Consider the following 20,074-nt stretch of genomic DNA (forward strand, 5'->3'; position numbering starts at 1 on the left):
GTGCGGGACCGTAGCCCAGCTTCATGGAGACGATTGCGAATGGTCCTCGCCGATCCCCCAGGTGCAACAGTGTCCCTAATTTGCTGGGAAGTGGCGGTGCGGCCCCCTACGGCACTGCATAGGATCCTACGGTCTTGGCGTCGCTGCGGTCCGGTCCCAGGTCGACGGGCACGTGCATCTTCCGCCGACCACTGGCGACAACATCGATGTACTGTGGAGACCTCACGCCCCACGTGTTGAGCAATTCGGCGGTACGTCCACCCGGCCTCCCGCATGCCCACTATACGCCCTCGCTCAAAGTCGGTCAACTGCACATACGGTTCACGTCCACGCTGTCGCGGCGTGCTACCAGTGTTAAAGACTGCGATGGAGCTCCGTATGCCACGGCAAACTGGCTGACACTGACGGCGGCGGTGCACAAATGCTGCGCAGCTAGCGCCATTCGACGGCCAACTACGCGGTTCCTGGTGTGTCCGCTGTGCCGTGCGTGTGATCATTGCTTGTACAGCCCTCTCGCAGTGTCCGGAGCAAGTATGGTGGGTCTGACACACCGGTGTCAATGTGTTCTTTTTTCCATTTCCAGGAGTGTACCTTTATTGTGGCACTAAACTCAGTTTGATGACTGCAGAATCCAGAAAAATAACAAATCTTTTGTCCGAAATTAAATTAGCCTGAGTTTAAAATGCGCTGTTAGGAAATATACCCTACCCTGCCGTTTTAAAGGCACAATTCCGGCGGCGTTCGCCATAAGCGATTTGGTGATATCACGGAACTAACTGTGGGTGGCTGGACGTGGAATTTCAACAGTATTCTTGCCAAATTACCTTCGGGGCAAATGTTGTCATGACCTGTTGGCGGGCGAGCCTCAATGTGTTGTGTTTTGTCGCAGATCAGTACATGGTTCGATGACTTTGATAAATTAAAGCATTTGTCTCGTTTAAGATTGTTGTATGGTGAGGATATTTATACCCCCTATCGTGGAGAAAGTGCTTCATTCTGTATGTGATGATTGACGCTCGCTCAGTTCATTTGTAAATGAGGCTGCGCGTCCCATCTGCAGTCATATTGTACATGTATTTATAGCATATACCACACACACACTTTTACATTTGTCGTCTGCAAGCAACGTTTACAGAGCTTGCGAAACCACTGAAAAAAAGCAAAACTCAGTTTTTTGTACTTAAAAATTTTCATCTAATTTAAAACTTTCCTGTGTGTGGATTGTCCCGTGAAATTCTAGGCAAACTGCGCGGTGTGTCCTAGAAAAGTGTGATAGTACCGCTGTTATTCCCTGTATCCATAAATTATTTCCGGTTGTTTACTGGTGATACTGTGACGAATTTGAGTGACTGTAGGAGGATGCAAGATGAGTTAAGACAAAATATCTAGTTGGTATGTAAGGTAATGCAGATGAGTAAGAAAAACGAAAAGGCGAATGGTCGACTTCGGTTTATTGAGAGAATCATTGGAAAGTGTGGTTCACCTGTAAAGGAGGCCGCATATAGGACGGTAGTGCGACCCATTCATGAGTACTGCTCGAGTGTTTGGGATCTGTGCCAGGTCAGATTAAAAGAAGACATCGAAGCAATTCAGAGGCAGGGTGCTATATTTGTTACTGGTAGGTTCGAATAACACACGGGGACCCAAACAAGAATCCCTCGAGGGAAGGTAAGGAAGGTGGCGTTCATTTCCAGGATCAGTATTGAGAAAATTTAAGAGAAACGGCATTTGAAGCTGACTGCAGAACGATTCTCTTGCCTCTAACACATTGCGTTTAAGGACCACGAAGGTGAGATACGAGAAATTAGGGCTCATATGGAGGCATACGCCTTTCCCTCTTTCGATTTGCGAGTGGAACAGGAAATTAATAGTAGTGGCACGGGGTACCCATTGCCACGCGCCGTAGGGTGGATTGTGGAGTAGATGTAGATGTCAGTAACTTGATGCCACGACATTTCGGCTCAGACTCTTCAGGCCATCTTCAGGTACTGGCAAAAGTACTTAACTCCCCTATTAATACGGGCAGCTGGCCAGAAATTTCACGGAACAAGAATTTTGGTGTTTCATCCCTGAGCTAATGAGTTTTATGAATTTGGGATGAACAATATTTGTTGCCCAGCGTTGTGCGTTCAAGGAAATTTGTTTGAAGAACTGGACAGGGAGTTACAGTGATATGTTTTTCGTTGTCAGACTTACTTTGTAACAACTGTAGATAAAAAAATCGCAAATGAGCAAGTGAAAGTTGACACCAAAACTGCCGCTGACGTTAAAGTTAGGGAAAGCTGTTATCGCTGATAGAACCGGTTTTCGACTATATCATTTTTTTTTTTTTCAACGGCAGTTTAACCTGACTTTTAAAACCTCTCAAAACAACCGATTTTCCCTTTTTTCATTCATGTTGTTTCCTGTAGTAAAAATAGAAATCGAACAAAGATTGAAAAATTTTGACTCTCTGAGTTGCAAGGTACATAGAATCAAAATATTAAATTAAATACGCAAATAAAATAAGATTTAGTCTGTCCATCTTTCGCTGCTTCCTCGGAAATTACACGTAGTTGAATACTACCACAAATCACCAGTATTCTTTTTTATTCTAGTTTTCTTCTATAATAACGCAGTATTTCAAACCAATGCAAATTTTACAAATAAAAATTACTTATTTTGTGAAAAAGATTTATTTAAAAACGAAAAGTCTTCGCAATGCTGCTATGGCTAATTCATATCTCGGTTTTTTACTCAGTTATTAGTAAAAAAATAAAAAACAGCTGTTACAACCGAGCCCCAAAAAAAACCGAAAGATATGGGTTATTCAGAACAGAACTAAAATACCAGCATCGCTTTTATATCGGTTTTACCCGTCCCGTGTGTGTGTGCGTGTGTGTGTGTGTGTGTGTGTGTGTGTGTGAGTGTGTTATCACTATGTGCTGGAGGTGAATAATTCTCATCGAAAAACCTACGTGTTATGGACTAAACACTGCAGGATTCTGACTTTAACGTCACCACTGAATGTTCTAGAGTCCAACTTCCAACAGGAAATGAGAGGGTAAATCTTGAGAAAGCCTCTCCTGTTGTTATAATTAAATGTCCGGTAATTTATAACCTAACTAACCAATTAAGAAAGGAATAAGAGATGGAAGGTCAGACATATCTATGAACAATAATAACGGAAACGAAGTGAAATGACGGTAGGCGGTAAAACAGAATGCACATTGAAAGAAATCTGAATAAACACATTAATTTTACAACAATGATTAGCGAGTGACTACCTTTGATAGGTGAAAGCTATAAACCAAAAGTGTAGTGAAGTCTGAGTAGAACAGGGAAGTGATGTGCGTTACAACATGAATATGTATCACATGACCGAAACTAAGAAGTTGAAACAGCTGGTCGCAAATTACACGTTTGGGTTTCATTTGTCGTTAGATTAATGGAACGCGATGAAATCATCTTTTGAACGATGTACCGTAACTCTTTATTTTCCGTGCTTGCTAAGAAAATATTGGCAAAAATTCCACCATACGCAACATGATATATACGTTCGCCTATACTGCAATATGATATTGATTCAAAAAATTGAAACCAGCCCTTAAATAAAATGTCTGTGAAGTGCATATAATGTTACTTTCCAAAACAACCGCAAGGCACATCCAGAACATACTTTTGCGATCCCTACATGGATTTTCGATGTTAGTACCAACTGCTACTCAGAATTTGCCATAAGTTGAAGGGAGGATTCTTTCAGTATTAAACACCATAAGCTGTCCCGCTAATAAAGGATGTCATAATGTAATTGCTTGAGGAAATCTAACAGCAGCTCAGAGGCGTATAGACTCAGGCACGCGTCAGTTCATCGCACAGTAAATCCGCAGTTTACAGCGCCATGATACCGTTACCAGGTATGCAACTCTGCAAGCGAAAGAGTAAGGTGTGGAATGCAAATCTTGAGGCAGAAATTCCCAAATACGTTGCCAGTGTCGTTACGTGAGGGGACTGCGGCTAGTTGATAAACGGTGGTGTCACGCTGCATTCGCCATATAGGCTAACGTGAATAATCTGCTTGTTGACGCAGGAGAACGTGGAGCCTGAGAGGCTTGCACATGGTACCGCTTACTTGTCGTTGTCGTATTTGGCCTGGTGAGGGATACGCCCTTCCTCTGAGGCTTGAAAGCACAGGAGAGCTCTTCGGTGCTGGAGAGCTCTTAGCGCTTTGTTCCTATGTTTACGCGGCTGCCACGCTAGGGGCTTCAAGCTGGATCATCCGTTCCAGAGTATAGGTCGAGGGGTGCAATGGTACAGGGTGTAATAACTTGCTGACACACAGACAGAAAGAGAGAGAGAGAGAGAGAGAGAGCATTCTGCCCTGTGCTACATTCTTCTCATTCTTCTCTTTCCTGGTAAACGTGGGGCGTTACCCGGACGACAGTTGCAGGAATTAATTTGTTTACTAAGACAGAGCAAGAGCGAAATTATTCGTTTCGTGCAGAGAACCGTACGTGACCGCCTCCGACTCAGAAGAGAGTGCATGAATCATGAATCTCGCTTTAAGAACCGACAGTGCCTTCGATAATTAGGCACCTTGTTTTTATGTCTGTACGTAGAGTCCACCATAATTATTATCGAAAACCGACACGAGTGAAAGAGTGTCATTCTGCCGCTTACGAGATAACTGCGATTGTGTACCAGCCGCAAACGGACTTCGGTGAGAAACACTGTTCCGGTTAACACAAATGTACACTGGCGGAAAAAATCGCAGCATCGAGGAGTTCTGAGACATAACGGAAAATGGTAGGCGTGTTTCTGCATCTGAAAGATGTTGTCTCATCAAATTTCGTGCCAGTCACGTAAGAGTGGTGCTAATGGTACCACTACGAGGACGCAAATCAGGTTTGCTTTAAATACACGTGTAACGGGCGTGTGCGTTAGTTACCTTTGAGATTGGACGTGGTGAGTTGATGTTAGTCAAGAATGCCTTTCAAGCGTCGAAGACGCCATTATCAACAACTCGCTGATTTAGAACGAGGTCGTATAATAAGGGTGAGAGAAGCTGGATGTTCCTTCTGCGATACTGCAGAAATGTAGCCATGATTGCGGTGGTCACGAGAATGTACGATCACAAGAAGACCGGGCTCAAGACGGTCACATGGCACTATCGAAAGGGAAGACTATAGCGTTCGGCATATGTCTCTGGCGCATCGTACTGCATCTGCAGCAGGAATTTCAGCAGCAGTTGACAGTACAGTGACACAATGAATTGTTACACATCGGTTACTTGAAGAACAGCTTCGAGGCAGACGCCCTGTAGCGTGCATTTCACTGGCCCTAAACCACCGTCATTTGCTATTTTAGTGGTGTCAAGCGAGAGCTCATTGGAGGGCAGATCGGAGGTCTTTGGTGTTTTCTGGTGAACGCTGATTCTATCTCGGTGCCAGTGATGGCTGTGTGTTGATTAGGAGGAGTCCAGCTGAAGGCCAGAAACCAAACTGTCTACGCGCTAGACTCCTGGGGTGGTCTGGGGTGCGATTTCTTAGAGCACTCTCGTAGTTATCCCACCCACCCTGACTGCAAATCTTTAGGTCAGTCTGTGGACTGCCATTCACGAACAGCATTCCAGAGGGTATTTTCGAACAGGATAATCCTCGTCCACATACCGCTGTCGTAACCCAGCATGCTGTACAGTGTGTCGATATGTCTCCCTGGCCTGATCGATCACTAGATCTGTCTCCAATCGATCACATATAGGACGACAACTCCATCGTCATCCACACACAGCATTAACCGTCCCTGTATTGAACGACTACGTGCAACAGGCATGGTACTCAAGCCCACAAACTGACATCTGGCTCCCTGCGGAGGTCCGAGTCCTCCCTCGGGCATGGTTGTGTGTGTGTGTCCTTAGGATAATTTAGGTTAAGTAGTGTGTAAGCTAAGGGAGTTATGACCTTAGCAGTTAAGTCCCATAAGATTTCACACACATTTTTTTGACATCTGGCACCTATGCAAAACATTGGATGCACTTTTGCATGCTTGCATTCAACATTCTGGCGATTACACCGGTTATTAATGTACAGGCATTTCACATTTGCAGTGAATTGTAACCTGTGAGCTTAGAATGTTAATCACTTAAATATGTCCGGCCGCAGTGGCCATGCGGTTCTAGGCGCTTCAGTCTGGAACCGCGCGACCGCTACGGTCACAGGTTCGAATCCTGCCTAGGGCATGGATGTGTGTGATGTCCTTAGGTTAGTTAGGTTTAATTAGTTCTAAGTTCTAGGGGACTGATGACCTCAGATGTTAAGTCCCATAGTGCTCAGAACCATTTGAACCATTTGAACTTAAATATATTACCTAGACGAATGTCTTCCCAAAATTTTATTATTCTACATTAACTATTTTTTGGCGTTGAGTTTTTTCCGTCGTGTATAATGATATCTTTGTCACTCATATTTAATTTCAAGCCTTCAGACACACATTCAGAACTTTTCTACATACCTGGCTATGGTGGAAAATCAGTAAAATCCACATTTGAGAAGCAAGAAAAAGCAATCTCCCAAGTTAAAAGCGTTAGTGTTTGTTACCACAGCTCCTTAAAGATAAAAACATTCTGTAAACTTTTTCTGTTGTCAATTCGCATAATCTTATAGTTATTGGTCGAATTTTCGTTCCATGAACGCCTATACAGTATATTTTTCTTAGACTGTAACATTTTCTAATGGAGATTTTTTTCCTCTAGGCACCTCATGTAATCTTTGTGTTTACTGTCTGTATCACTGCAGTTAATTCTTCTGTTGTCTTTTGATAGTGTTACGGTGGACGTATGCAGTTCAGTTTTCATTTGTCTGTTACTTTGCGTGCGTCTTTGTGGGGCACAACAACAACAACAACAACAACAACAGCAATGACGACGACATACAAACATACAACGTTTGGTTGAGCAGTGTGGTTTTATCACTGAACTGAAAGCAACGAGGATGAGTGAAACTCATTACCCAAGGGAGGGCTGCAGAGCTTAAGTTCCCATTCAAGAGACAGATCATCATTCATAGTATCCTACGCCCTCAGCCTAGGTGATCTTTGAAGAGCTTGGGAATTCACAACAGTACGCAGGCGCATATACCCAATGATCCGATGCTGTGCGCAGACACCTCTATTCCAATTGTGGACTGCATCTTCATCTACATACATACTGCGCAATCCACCATACGGTACGTGGCGGAGGGTACCTCGTACCAAAACTAGCATCTTCTCTCCCTGTTCCACTCCCAAACAGAACGAGGGAAAAATGACTGCCTTTAGGCCTCTGTACGAGCCCTCATCTCTCTTATCTTATCTTAGTGGTCTTTCCGCGAAATGTGCCACAGTCAACCTCAAATGCTGGTTCTCTAAATTGTAGCGATTCACGAAAAGAACGCCTCCTTTCCTCCAGAGACTCCCACCCGAGTTCCTGAAGCATTTCCGTAACAGTCGCGTGATGATCAAACCTACCAGTAACAAATCTAGCAGCCCGCCACTGAATTGCTTCTATGTCCTCCCTCAATCCGACCTGATAGGGATCCTAAACGCTCGAGCACTACTCAAGAATAGGTCGTATTAGTGTTTTATAAGCGGTCTCCTTTACAGATGAACCACATCCCCTTAAAATTCTACCAATGAAACGAAGACGACTATCCGTCTTCCCCACAACTGCTTTACATGCTTATCCCACTTCATATGGCTCTGCAATGTTACGCCCAAATATTTAATCGGCATGACAAGCGCTACACTACTAGTGGAGTACTCAAACATTATGGGATTCTTTTTCCTATTCATCTGCATTAATTTACGTTTATCTGTATTTAGAGTTAGCTGCCATTCTTTACACCAATCACAAATCCTGTCCAAGTCAGCTTGTATCCTCCTACAGTCACTCAACGACGACACCTTTCCGTACACTACAGCATCATCAGCCAACAGCCGCACATTGCTATCCACCCTATCCAAAAGATCATTTATGTAGATATAAAACAACAGCGGACCTACCACACTTCCCTGCAGCACTCCAGATGATACCCTCACCTCTGATGAACACTCACCATCGAGGACAACGTACTGGGTTCTATTACTTAAGAAGACTTCGAGCCACTCACATACTTGGGAACCAATCCCATATGCTCGGTTCTTAGTTAGGAGTCTGCAGTGGGGCACCGAGTCAAACGCTTTCCGGAAGTCAGGAATATGGCATCCGTCTGATACCCTTCATCCATGGTTCGCAGTTATCATGTGAAAAAAGGGCTAAATTATAATGAGGACTATTTCTTCTACCGGGAGCATCCTAACACATTATCTCGTTGTCGTCCGTCATAGCGCTGATGCGTTCCAGCCACTTCTGTCACGGAGGCGGGCAGTTTGCAGATGAATAGCGCCATTTTACTCTGTTGGCCATGTTGTTCGCAGTTTCCCTTCACCTATAAACCCCGAACTGCGGCACTGGTATTGCTGGTTGACAGCCCAAGCAAATGATTTACGCGAAAGCAGCGTCCTTGCATTCCAACACTACAATGGCGCTACAAAGGCGTCGAAAACAATAGCATTAAAGCGCCCACCCCTTTCGTGTCGCTTTCCAGGCGACGAAACCAAGGAAACGGTACAGAGTTATAGGTTCTCCGCCTGGAGGTCATCTAGTCGGCTGTTTTTCTTCTGAGATTTCTTGATAACCGTATCGAGACACAAGTCGCTCCATCTTCAAGCATTCATAAAGATCGAAAAATTTTGATTATATAAATATAAATTGATTTTATGAGTTATATTATTGTTAACGATATGCGCAGAACAACACCTGGAGTATCTATATGGGAGAAAGACCAGTGCATGCCTCTGAGAGAATGTTACTGCATACTCTACGAGTATTCACGACGTCAGTTCGTCTGGCACCACAGAGTCGTTCCCATATCGTACTGTTCTTGCTCCAGCACTGTAGTCAGCTTGTTGGGCCGACAGTATCTCGGAGTCTTGTGTGCTTCGTAAGGAACACGTTTTTCACAACATGGATCGACATTATAATCTAATACACAAACATGACAGATCAAAAAAACAAAACTTTCGTGATTTTCGCAACTATATTCAGACTTCAGCGATATTTGTTGCTGTGAATCGTCTTCTGTACAGTCAATCGCTGTACCTGTGGAGTTAAAATTACCATGCAATTACCACGTTTTACTAGTTAGTGTTTATTGTAACTAGGGATGTGCTAAACTATTAATTACTTATAAGAAGTCTTCACGGGTTGTCAGAGTAGCGTCGTCGCCTCGTAGCAACGTTTCGATAGAATGCGTCTCCATCATCTTCAGGCGAAGTGTCGGGATATCTCAGTCCGCGACGGACGATATCCCGACACTTCGCCTGAAGATGATGGAGACGCATTCTATCGAAACGTTGCTACGAGGCGACGACGCTACTCGGCTGACAACCCGTGAAGACGTCATATATGAAATTCGCCCAGAAAGCCTGCACTCACATATTAATTACTTGTAGTAAATTACAACGTTCCAGTTCGAACTATGTGACAGGTTCCAGAAGCTTGTTAATTGTTAGATCTCACATATAGAGTGGGGGACTGATGACCTTAGCTGTTTAGTCCCCCTTAAACATCCCAACAACAACAACACATATAGAGTATGAAGTACACTGAAACCAGTGAAGTAGTTCACATTATTGTAGCTGTGTTTTCTAACTGTGTTATATGGTTAAGGAAATCAGTTTGAATTTTGATCCGTTTAGGATCCAAAAATGGTTCGAATGGCTCTGAGCAGTATGGGACTTAACATCTATGGTCATCAGTCCCCTAGAACTTACAACTACTTAAACCTAACTAACTTAAGGACATCACACAACACCCAGTCATCACGAGGCAGAGAAAATCCGTGACCCCGCCGGGAATCGAACCCGGGCGCGGGAAGCGAGAACGCTACCGCACGTTTAGGATCCATGATGACTTCAGCAAACTATAACTCACCATGTTCCTTGCATACACGGAAGTGAATGTAAAATAACTATACTTCAGTTGGCTACAGTGTATCACGTTTGCATAATACTCGAGCACAGAACTGACTCACAAGAGTGTGCTATAGACTCTAAGCTACAAGCGTTTCTGCGAGGAAACTGTGGAACCGGCTGCACATTGCAAAGAAGCCCCTGTCAATTGTTACCACAGAAACGAATACGTACCAGTCGCGGGTAACATCCTGTCCGCGCCTATCGTAAATGTTAGTCTCGGCAGCGGTGGAACAAGTATTGCTAAATGTTGTAGGCGCAGTAACATCTTGGCCGCACGGAATATTCTGTGCCGGCCGCGGTGGTCTAGCGGTTCTAGGAGCTCAGTCCGGAACCGCGCGACTGCTACCGGAACCGCGCGACTGCTACGGTCGCAGGTTAGAATCCTGCCTCGGGTATGGATGTGTGTGATGTCCTTAGGTTAGTTAGGTTTAAGTAGTTCTAAGTTCTAGGGGACTGATGACCACAGATGTTAAGTCCCATAGTGCTCAGAGTCATTTGAACCAGTTTTTGGAACATTCTGTGCATAATAGGGTGCGATATAGAACTCTGATGCTATCTGTTACAGTGACAAGGCACTAATTGTACTGATTTGTTTGAAATTTTAGTGACAAGAAGAAAAGCATTGAAATAAAAAGTGCATGCTTAAAGCCATCCAAAAAGGGCAAGGTGAATGATGAAAACTCGCTTTGCTGTTTATTTATTTGTAGGGTCCAGCGAGCAACTTACTATTTGCATAATGGGTACGACTCAGTCAAGGGATCATTTTAATAGCTACGTTAAATATCACCTATCCGTAATTGTAACAGATGCTCTGTGGATTATGTGTCTAATACTATAGAATATATTATGTGAAATGAAATTTGTATCTTTGACTGTAAATGGAAGATTGATATCCTAAAGGGAAGTTAGACTTCAAGAATGTATAATTACCTGCTGATTTTTATTGAGAGACAAGGTCATGTCAATATTAACGTGACAAATTCAGTCACTTGCAGACATTAGATCTTATTTCTGATCACTTTACCCTTCAACTTCTTATATTGTCGGAGCTACTTGTCAGATTTCAACATAGTGAATGTAACAAGTAATGCAGAGTTCATGTTGCCACACACATTTTGAGCGGAGGATTTTCCTACACTGTTCCCACGGTCTTCTGCGGAGACTCCCGTTGCCAATCAACAAATGTTACTTGTAAAGTGTCTGGAAAAGTAGCTTTACGTACCTTAGCCTCCAGTGTCTCCAGTTGTGCCATTCGTGGCTGCAGCGGCACCACGCCACCGCCCTGCAGCGCCGTCTGCAATAGAAAACATCGAGTCAGCTGCCATGTGAGGAGCGCAAGGTGTAGTCGAAGTGGTTACACGGGACTAGCGGCCGCTCATCGTTTCGCGATCGCTGTTGACAGGTTCGTTTCCTGCAGATAGCTCTGACAGCCTTGCTAGTAATATGTTGAAACAGCAATCAAGTTTCTCATCCAAGAGTTACAAATAAAACTGGACACACTCAAAAGGAGTGACGATCAACTCGTAATCTTGTTACTACTAGCAATCTATTTCTCTCATTCGTGGGCTTCCGGGTGCCGAATTGGCAGTCTCTGCCCCGCTAGTGTTTCCTGTCCGGGTACCCTTTGCGATATATTGAGTTGGTGCATAAGTATATTGTGCATAAGTTCTTAGAATTTTCCATCACTTTACTAAAAACAACTGATACACATAATAAATGATTTTTCCGTGCTCATTCTGCGGAGAGTAGGCAAGTAACTACTGTAAAACTTTAGACCAAGTGCTGCACATTAATAATTTTTCCTGATTAGACGTTTGACGAAGTTCACTTCGACAATCAATAAACAAATCCCCCCAGTTCTCTAAAGAATAGTATCCCCGTGCATAAAACAGCTTTAAACGTTTCGTTTCTTTACAGATGAGCTAACAAGTTACATATTTGACGTCAAGTATGTAGAAAGCTTAGAAAAATTGTGAAATTATGAAAGAAATTTGTTGGAAGCCTATAAGTGCTCTCATTATCAAACACTGGATGAGTTTAGTCTGCGTAATTAGAGCTCCGTTTTAAGCAAAAATCTAGTTTTTCACGCGTTTCAATGTTTGACCTCATATCTCCTGCACTACGCATCGCAGAATGATGTAATTTTTCAGGTAGATTCAGTGGTACACAAGGTATATCATAATTAATGGCGTAACCGCATACAGTTGAAAGTACGCGATACTAGAAGAAAAAAAGTCTCAGTAAACATGGGCTGTAAAACACATACCTTAAGAGGAATGAGGTACTCTTGATTTTCAATATTGTGAAACAAATCTCTTCTACTGCAAGCTCTTTGCCTTCCATATTTTGGGAAGTGGTAGTGTGGACCAAAATAAGAAAAAAATGTCCAGCAAACATGTGCTCAAGGTTACGAGCACTTGGTCATTAGAAGAGTTGTTTCAAAGTAGCATAGACGAAAAAGTGCTCATAGCTCTTAAGGAATGCATTTTAGAGCACATGTTTACTGGACTTTTTTCTTCTTTTGGTCCATAGTACCAGTAACCATAATATGGAAACCAAAGAACTAGTAGTAGAAGAGAATTGTTTCACAGTATCGAAGATAAAAAATTGCTCGTAGCTCTTAAGGTATGCATTTTCGACCCTATGTTTACGGAGACTTTTTTGCTTCTAGTATGCTGTACTTTCAACTGTACGCGTTTACGCCATTAATTATGATACGCCCTGTATGTGGTAACGGTCTACAAAATGTGTTGCGTATGGAGTTATTAGTAAAGAAGTAATGAATTAAAAAGCCGTGCCTCATGCAGAAATTACGGCTGTATGCAGAAATTACTGCACCAACAGCAAAATGTAATGAGCAATGAACATTTTTCCTTTCACGGTTTTGTGGGTGTGCGCGGCTGGGGTGATGGTGTGTGTGTGTGTGTGTGTGTGTGTGCGTTCTCTCATTTAAATGGTTCAAATGGCTCTGAGCATCATGGGACTTAACATCCGTGGTCATCAGTCCCCTAGAACTTAGAACTACTTAAACCTAACTTACCTAAGGACATCACACACATCCATGCCCGAGGCAGGATTAGAACCTGCGACCGTAGCGGTCGCGCGGTTCCAGATTGTAGCGCCTAGAACCGCTTGGCCTCTCCGGCCGGCGCTCTCATTTAAATATTGGATGAATATAGTCTCGGTAACTGGGATGCCGTGAGTTATGATGTCTCACGACATGCATACATTTTTCAACTGCAATACTTTCATTATTGTGTTAAACCTTACGCATAAAATTATACCTTTCAATGAGTATATTATGACAGAATTTTAAAATCGGTGAATAATCATATGAAATACTGAAAAATCAAGTATTTGTTGCCCCTGGAAGCTATTAGATAGGCAACTTGGAACGTTTAGTTATCCAGACGTTCAACGGCGTCAGGCAGTAGCACCTGCCACGAGGAATTAAAATTCAAGGGCTCAGCGGGGATTTGAACCCGGAACCTCCAGCTCCCAAAGCAGGAATCACGCACTCTCTTCTTCTTCTTCTTCTTCTAGCTCTTCTATATTGTTCGTCGTATGTACACGGGGCGGACGTCCAATGACACCCCTTCAGGTTCTTCGTTGATCCGTTCATTCAGTTTTTTTTATTTTCTTTTTATTATTACAGAGGGTAGCTAACCTTCCGACCGAACACGCTGAGCTACCGTGCCGGCTTACCCTTCGACCACTGAGCACGGTGAGCTGTATTTCTCTCCGAAACTCTCAGTATCGGGACCTCCTGCACCCATAGCAGGAATCCTACCGTAGATCACTGAGCCCGATTAATACAGCTTACAGCGCGTAACGTTAGATGTTCGTGCGTTGCTACAATACGGAACCCTCCGAAACATTTATTGTCGCAGAGAGATACGGAAATAAGCTTTAGAGATGCGCTTCGAACATACAAATCAAACGATTTTAGATCTCACTTGTCACTATCCCTCTCCTCGCAGATAATGAGCAGGGAAATCACGTTACAGGTAGTAGCCCAATATGGACATAAAGAGTCGACTCGCAACAGCACACACTTTAGCGTCTCAGCGTCATCATATATAAAATGTTGAAGCTGTAAATCAAAAGTTCACTAAAGAAATCAAATGAAATGTACGGCTAATATTATACCAGTTACTTGTTGAATCATGCGCTGTTCTTTCTTGCTTTGTGAGTTTTCTTTTCCGTGCTTTTTTTCCCCTTTCAAAAAAGTACATACTTTCTACTGCATGCCTTCTTTGCCACCAAAACCCAATTTTTACACTTAGACGGACTTTACTGATAAGACTTGGTAATCTCCAGAACGAAACACATTGATTGCAGTTTTGAATAAAGATTCCGTCTGTCATCCTCTTTCGTTACTTTTGTTTCGGTAATATTACTCAAATTAATTACGTCGCTACGTAATGAATGGTATTGTTTTTCTCACTGTTCCGTTCACCATCACACCATGCTGGAATGTATGTGCAATTGCGCGAATATTTCATTCATGCTACAGCCGTGTCTATTTCAACTCCACGGAATTTTCTACGCAATACTCAGATCTGCCACTCGATTGTAGCCCTGCGCTCAGATGTTACGGTTCAGTCTGTCATTATCCCAGGGTTTTCAGTACATTTATAAAGGTACCGGTAGTATTATCCATTTGATACGGAGCATCGCGTAACCGCAGTCTAGATTCCTAAAATAAACGATAGTCTCGTAATTAAATAGTTGGATTGTGCTATTGTGTGCTCTCAGATATAATTGTAGTTCCGCTAGGCTAACGGTAAGGGCTGGACTAAGACTCAAACAAGGATCGATATTCTATAATGAAGGAAGGTCGTGAACACCCAAGTCATTAGTAATAGTGTAATGATGGGGAGAATCTGTCAAGAAATTTTCCGCCTCGGAAGTCTAAAACAGAATGATAGCACAGCGATTCGAATTCCACCCATATGAGATAGTAGTATATTCCTTCAAGTACTGCACCACCACTTTCCTCAGTAATACTCTTCGTAGACAGACCAAGGAGTTGAACTGCCTGAGCAGTTGACTTGTTTTGGGGCTTCCAGCAAATGTTAGCATTCCATTAATTGAGACAACTTTTGTCAGAAATCATTACTCGCGTGTTAATATGTAGAAATAGGAACTCCTTGTACATCACTTGCTGGGCTCATCAGACTTACCAAGATTAGTACTTTTCTATGTTAACATTGTGATACCAGAGTGTCTCCATGCTTGTATCTGTAATCAGAAATAAGCCTTCTAACATTTGAATATGTTAATTTAAATATTTGAATATGTATATGGCTCTCTAACTCATTCTTTGCACTCCATGTAATTTGGGGTGCAGTTGGTGGCATGTTTGATGCCAGTGTAATTTCTTTAATGGGAAAGTATCATTTTCCCTAATGGGCTCAACTTTAACCAAATATGGTACGACTGAGGACACTGAGGCTTTTTGCAGATGATGCTGTGGTGTATCGAGAGGTTGCAACAATGGAAAATTGTACTGAAATGCAGGAGGATCTGCAGCGAATTGACGCATGGTGCACGGAATGGCAATTGAATCTCAATGTAGACAAGTATAATGTGATGCGAATACATAGAAAGATAGGTCCCTTATCATTTAGCTACAAAATAGCAGGTCAGCAACTGGAAGCAGTTAATTCCATAAATTATCTGGGAGTACGCATTAGGAGTGATTTAAAATGGAATGATCATATAAAGTTGATCGTCGGTAAAGCAGATGCCAGACTGAGATTCATTGGAAGAATCCTAAGGAAATGCAATCCGACAACAAAGGAAGTAGGCTACAGTACACTTGTTCGCCCACTGCTTGAATACTGCTCAGCAGTGTGGGAACCGCACCAGATAGGGTTGATAGAAGAGATACAGAAGATCCAACGGAGAGCAGCGCGCTTCGTTACAGGATCATTTAGTAATCGCGAAAGCGTTACGGAGATGATAGATAAACTGCAGTGGGAGACTCTGCAGGAGAGACGCTCAGTAGCTCGGTACGGGCTTTTGTTAAAGCTCCGAGAACATACCTTCACCGAAGAGTCAAGCAGTATATTGCTCCCTCCTACGTATATCTCGCGAAGAGACCATGAGGATAAAATCAGAGAGATTAGAGCCCACACAGAAGCATACCGACAGTCCTTCTTTCCACGTACAATACGAGACTGGAATAGAAGGGAGAACCGATAGAAGTACTCAGGGTACCCTCCGCCACACACCGTCAGGTGGCTTGCGGAGTATGGATGTAGATGTAGATCACATCAGTCCATAACTGGTGTGATCGCCTGTTTCCATTAAGGAAATTTAGTGCAGTGATTGTCACCCAACCTCGTGTGATTGTACAACAATAGTGCCCATTCAGGAATATGTCAACGATGATCTACGGATCGGTTTCCAGTTCCACAATTGTCATTCCGAAGGAAAAGGCTTGACTTTGTTGACACGTTTTCTTTGTCTTCTGATACCAATCCATTTATAACATCATGCTACGCGTGCACAAGATATGATGTGTCGGAGACTTCTGTATGCTGAGTAATCTATGCAGACATTGTCGAAAGTGGCATGGGGCAATATGATAATTTCTCATCAGCAACATGATTTAACAGTTTTTCATCAACTGAAAGACTGAACATTTATTTAAAATTTTAATTTAAGTTTCAGGCAGATATGTTTCAATTTCTGATGCTATGAAAAGCTAATGATGATGAAGAAAGATAAGCTTTCAACATCATCACTAAATTGTTCCATTTTTTTTCTGTCAACAGAGAAAAAACGAAAGAAGCGAGAGATAGATAGATAGAGAGAGAGAGAGAGAGAGAGAGAGAGAGAGAGAGAGAGAGAGAGAGAGAGATTTCATTCAAGCATATCTTGTACTGTTCGTACATTCTCTCTCCTACTGCGATACTTTCAGGCTGTCTTTGCTGAAAAAAAAATCTATAGACAAAACGTCTCATAAGCATAAGACGATTGTGGCTGGTAAGCAAAGGGCAGCTATTTAACTTGAACACCACGGTGATTCACCAACACTTGCCCTATTGACGATGGTACTTGTCTTCTTGCTGCCTGTTGACGGGCTCACCCACATAGTTAAGTGGAAAATCAAATATGCATGTGGGACATGAACCATCAAACAACTTTTCATATTTACCGTAGAAAAATCATTGTGAGAGAACCTGTTTTTATGGGTTTGGACAAGGAAGCTCGTATAGAGAACAGAAATATATTATTACACAAACGTAAAAAAGATTGTCATTACAAAATGAAGTTAAGCAGCTTAATTTATGAAACCTGAACAAACAGTTTATATAAAGTGAATATTTGTAGTATGATTATCAAGGCCAATCATACTAAAAAGTAATATAGGGCCGGAACAGTTTTTAGAATTAACGCTAAAGTTTTGAATTTCAGAACTTCATATTTTCAAAACTAGAAAAATCGTACTGTGAAGAAAATGGAAAGCGACTTAGAAACACTGTCAGTAGATCCTCCAGAAAATTCTGTGACACTTTCAGAAACTGATACCAAATACGGTTTAGAAATAATAAGGAACAGGAAAAGCTTTAATGTGAAATATGCAAAAGCAAAAATCTCAAAAAAGGGAAAGTTATAAGCGTTTAGATATCTTCGAGGAATGTTGTGAATAGATTAAAAAATATGTAACAGACCTAAGAATCAGTAAAGTGGAAAGAGCATATGACAACGAATATACTTCGCTGTAAAAATGCATCCTTATAAAATATTATGTGATATTAAAGCAGGATATGTTTATAGCTACGTTAGAATGTTTATATGTACGTGAAAGATGAGAAAATCTCATACTGAGTGAATTAGATGCGATGTAGAAAAATGTTACAACAAATAATAAGAAAGTGTGACTGAGAAGTGGGAAGTAATAGTTAGATTTATTTTAATATATAGAACGTATTGGAGGTAATGGTAAACTGAGACCGAGTCTTTTAATGTTACTACAGAATGAAAAAGATTAGATTAACAAATTGAAAATTTGCTCTCTGGAAACATTTAAAAATAAGGCCTTATGGAGGTTACTCTTCACCCCTTAATGCCTGAATAAATTTTGTACATGAATGAAAAAAATTAAAAATAATATCGCTGTAGAAGTACCCAGAACACTCAGGAGACGGCTGCACGTCTCAGAAGCTTTGGTAACCTCATATAGAATCTGCACTTAGCGGCACTGGCGCTCAAAAATTGGTATGATGCGAGTTCGCGACACTTGGCATTAAAGGGTTAACAGTAAGACACTTCAGGAAGTACTTAGAAGCAAAAAGAGAAAGATCACAAAAGAAGTTGAGATGCCAAAAGTATGAAACGACCACGAAAGAAGGGCAAATGAAGAGGAAATGTGATCACAGGTGAAGAATAGGATCACTGAAACAGTAACTATAAAGTGTCTGACTACTGTGACTATCTTGCTACACAAAAGAGATTCCCAGTTCCGCAGTGCTCATTAAGGTGTACATCAGTGTCTCTTATTGACGTAATTCACTGTAGCTGAATGAAGTATTTTCCACTGCAGCGTTATTTGTGATAATTACAGCAGTCACTTTCTAAAGCTGTTATTCACTACAAACTTAAAATACCCTTTTGTCCAAAACCATTCAGTAGTCCTTCACGTTGGACATAACAGGCTACAGAATACAAAACTCATAAAGTATATGTCAGAACTAGGCTGCGCGGAGCGGTCTGACGCGCTGCAGTCATGGACTGTGCAGCTGATCCCGGCGAAGGTTCGAGTCCTCCCTCGGGCATGGGTGTGTGTGTTTGTCCTTAGGATAATTTAGGTTAAGTAGTGTGTAAGCTTAGGGACTGATGACCTTAGCAGTTAAGTCCCATAAGATTTCACATACATTTTAACATTTTTGTTAGAACTTGCAAAGCAAACTCAAGGACGTTGCATTTTATGTATAGAATTATACCATAGGTACTGTTGGTCTCGACATTTTACAGGGAAAGTCGCTGTCAGTTCATGGTAAACTGTTACGTCGCAACTGCAAACATCCACCGATGCAATACAGAATTTCTGCTGGCACAGACATACTCTCTTTCGTGCTAGCTTCACAATCTCGATATAGGTTCGAATTTCTAAATCTAGTATCGTCATCCTCAAAACAAATCACGTGTCTAAACTATGCCGTAATGAAATTGAAATGGCAATAGACAATCGTTTAGTGTACATGCAGTCCAGGAGTTCACTACGTGGAGGTGTAAGGAATAAAGTATAAATCACAGTTCTCGCGTATCCCGTAGTTTGCTGTCTCTGTAACTAATTAAATTCGTGCGGAACAAAACACCGTACCTTGTCATAATGCGACGGCAAGGTGCAGTCACTAGTCCGTCACATCGCATACATGGACGATAGGTCACATTCCAGCTGGAACAAAGGCCTCCAGGTAAGCTTCAACTTCTAGATAATTCACATATTAAAACCGTATACCTGAGAAAATATGTAAATAATTTTATAGTTTTTTCTCTGTGTGCATCTCTTTGGAGGAGGAGGCAGTCTGTAATGTATTACTCTCTCGAAATTTCTTCGGGGGAATCACTCAGCTGACGGATTTCATTCACGGAAACGGCCTGAACAAGTAGTTCCATTTCGTTAACACGAGCAGCTCTGCATTACGGCTAGCGACTACTGACCTCTCGTGGGCAGTTTTCATAACCACTTTCGCTCCGGTAAGCACGTGCTCGATAATGTCGTTTTCACATCGCTTGTCTGCGCTGCGGAAACTCCTCTTCAGAAGAACGAGGGCGTCAGTTGCCAATAATTTATTAATACAATCATCTGTTTCTTATTTAATATTGTTGACTCAAGCACCAGTTTCGGGCACTAATGTGCTACATTTGTTGGTAAGGACGCTTATGGAATATCGTCTCAGTTATGTGACTGGATTTGTGATTTCCTGCCAGAGGGGTCACAGTTCGTAGTAACTGACGTAAAGTCATCGAGTAAAACAGAAGTGATTTCTGGCGTTCCCCAAGTTAGTGTTATAGGCCCTTTGTTGTT

General features: G+C 42.2%; 1 protein-coding gene across 1 annotated transcript in view; it reads right to left on the minus strand.

Moving 5' to 3' along the window:
* Positions 1-20,074, minus strand: part of LOC126279034 (uncharacterized) — a 587,657-nt gene that overhangs the window by 128,873 nt on the left and 438,710 nt on the right. Inside the window, exon 3 of the mRNA XM_049979436.1 lies at positions 11,252-11,323. Coding sequence (XP_049835393.1) covers positions 11,252-11,323 — 72 coding nt within the window. The remainder of the gene's footprint in view (positions 1-11,251; positions 11,324-20,074) is intronic.

This window comes from Schistocerca gregaria, chromosome 1 (assembly GCF_023897955.1).
Source record: "Schistocerca gregaria isolate iqSchGreg1 chromosome 1, iqSchGreg1.2, whole genome shotgun sequence".
Classification (NCBI taxonomy): Eukaryota; Metazoa; Arthropoda; class Insecta; order Orthoptera; family Acrididae; genus Schistocerca; species Schistocerca gregaria.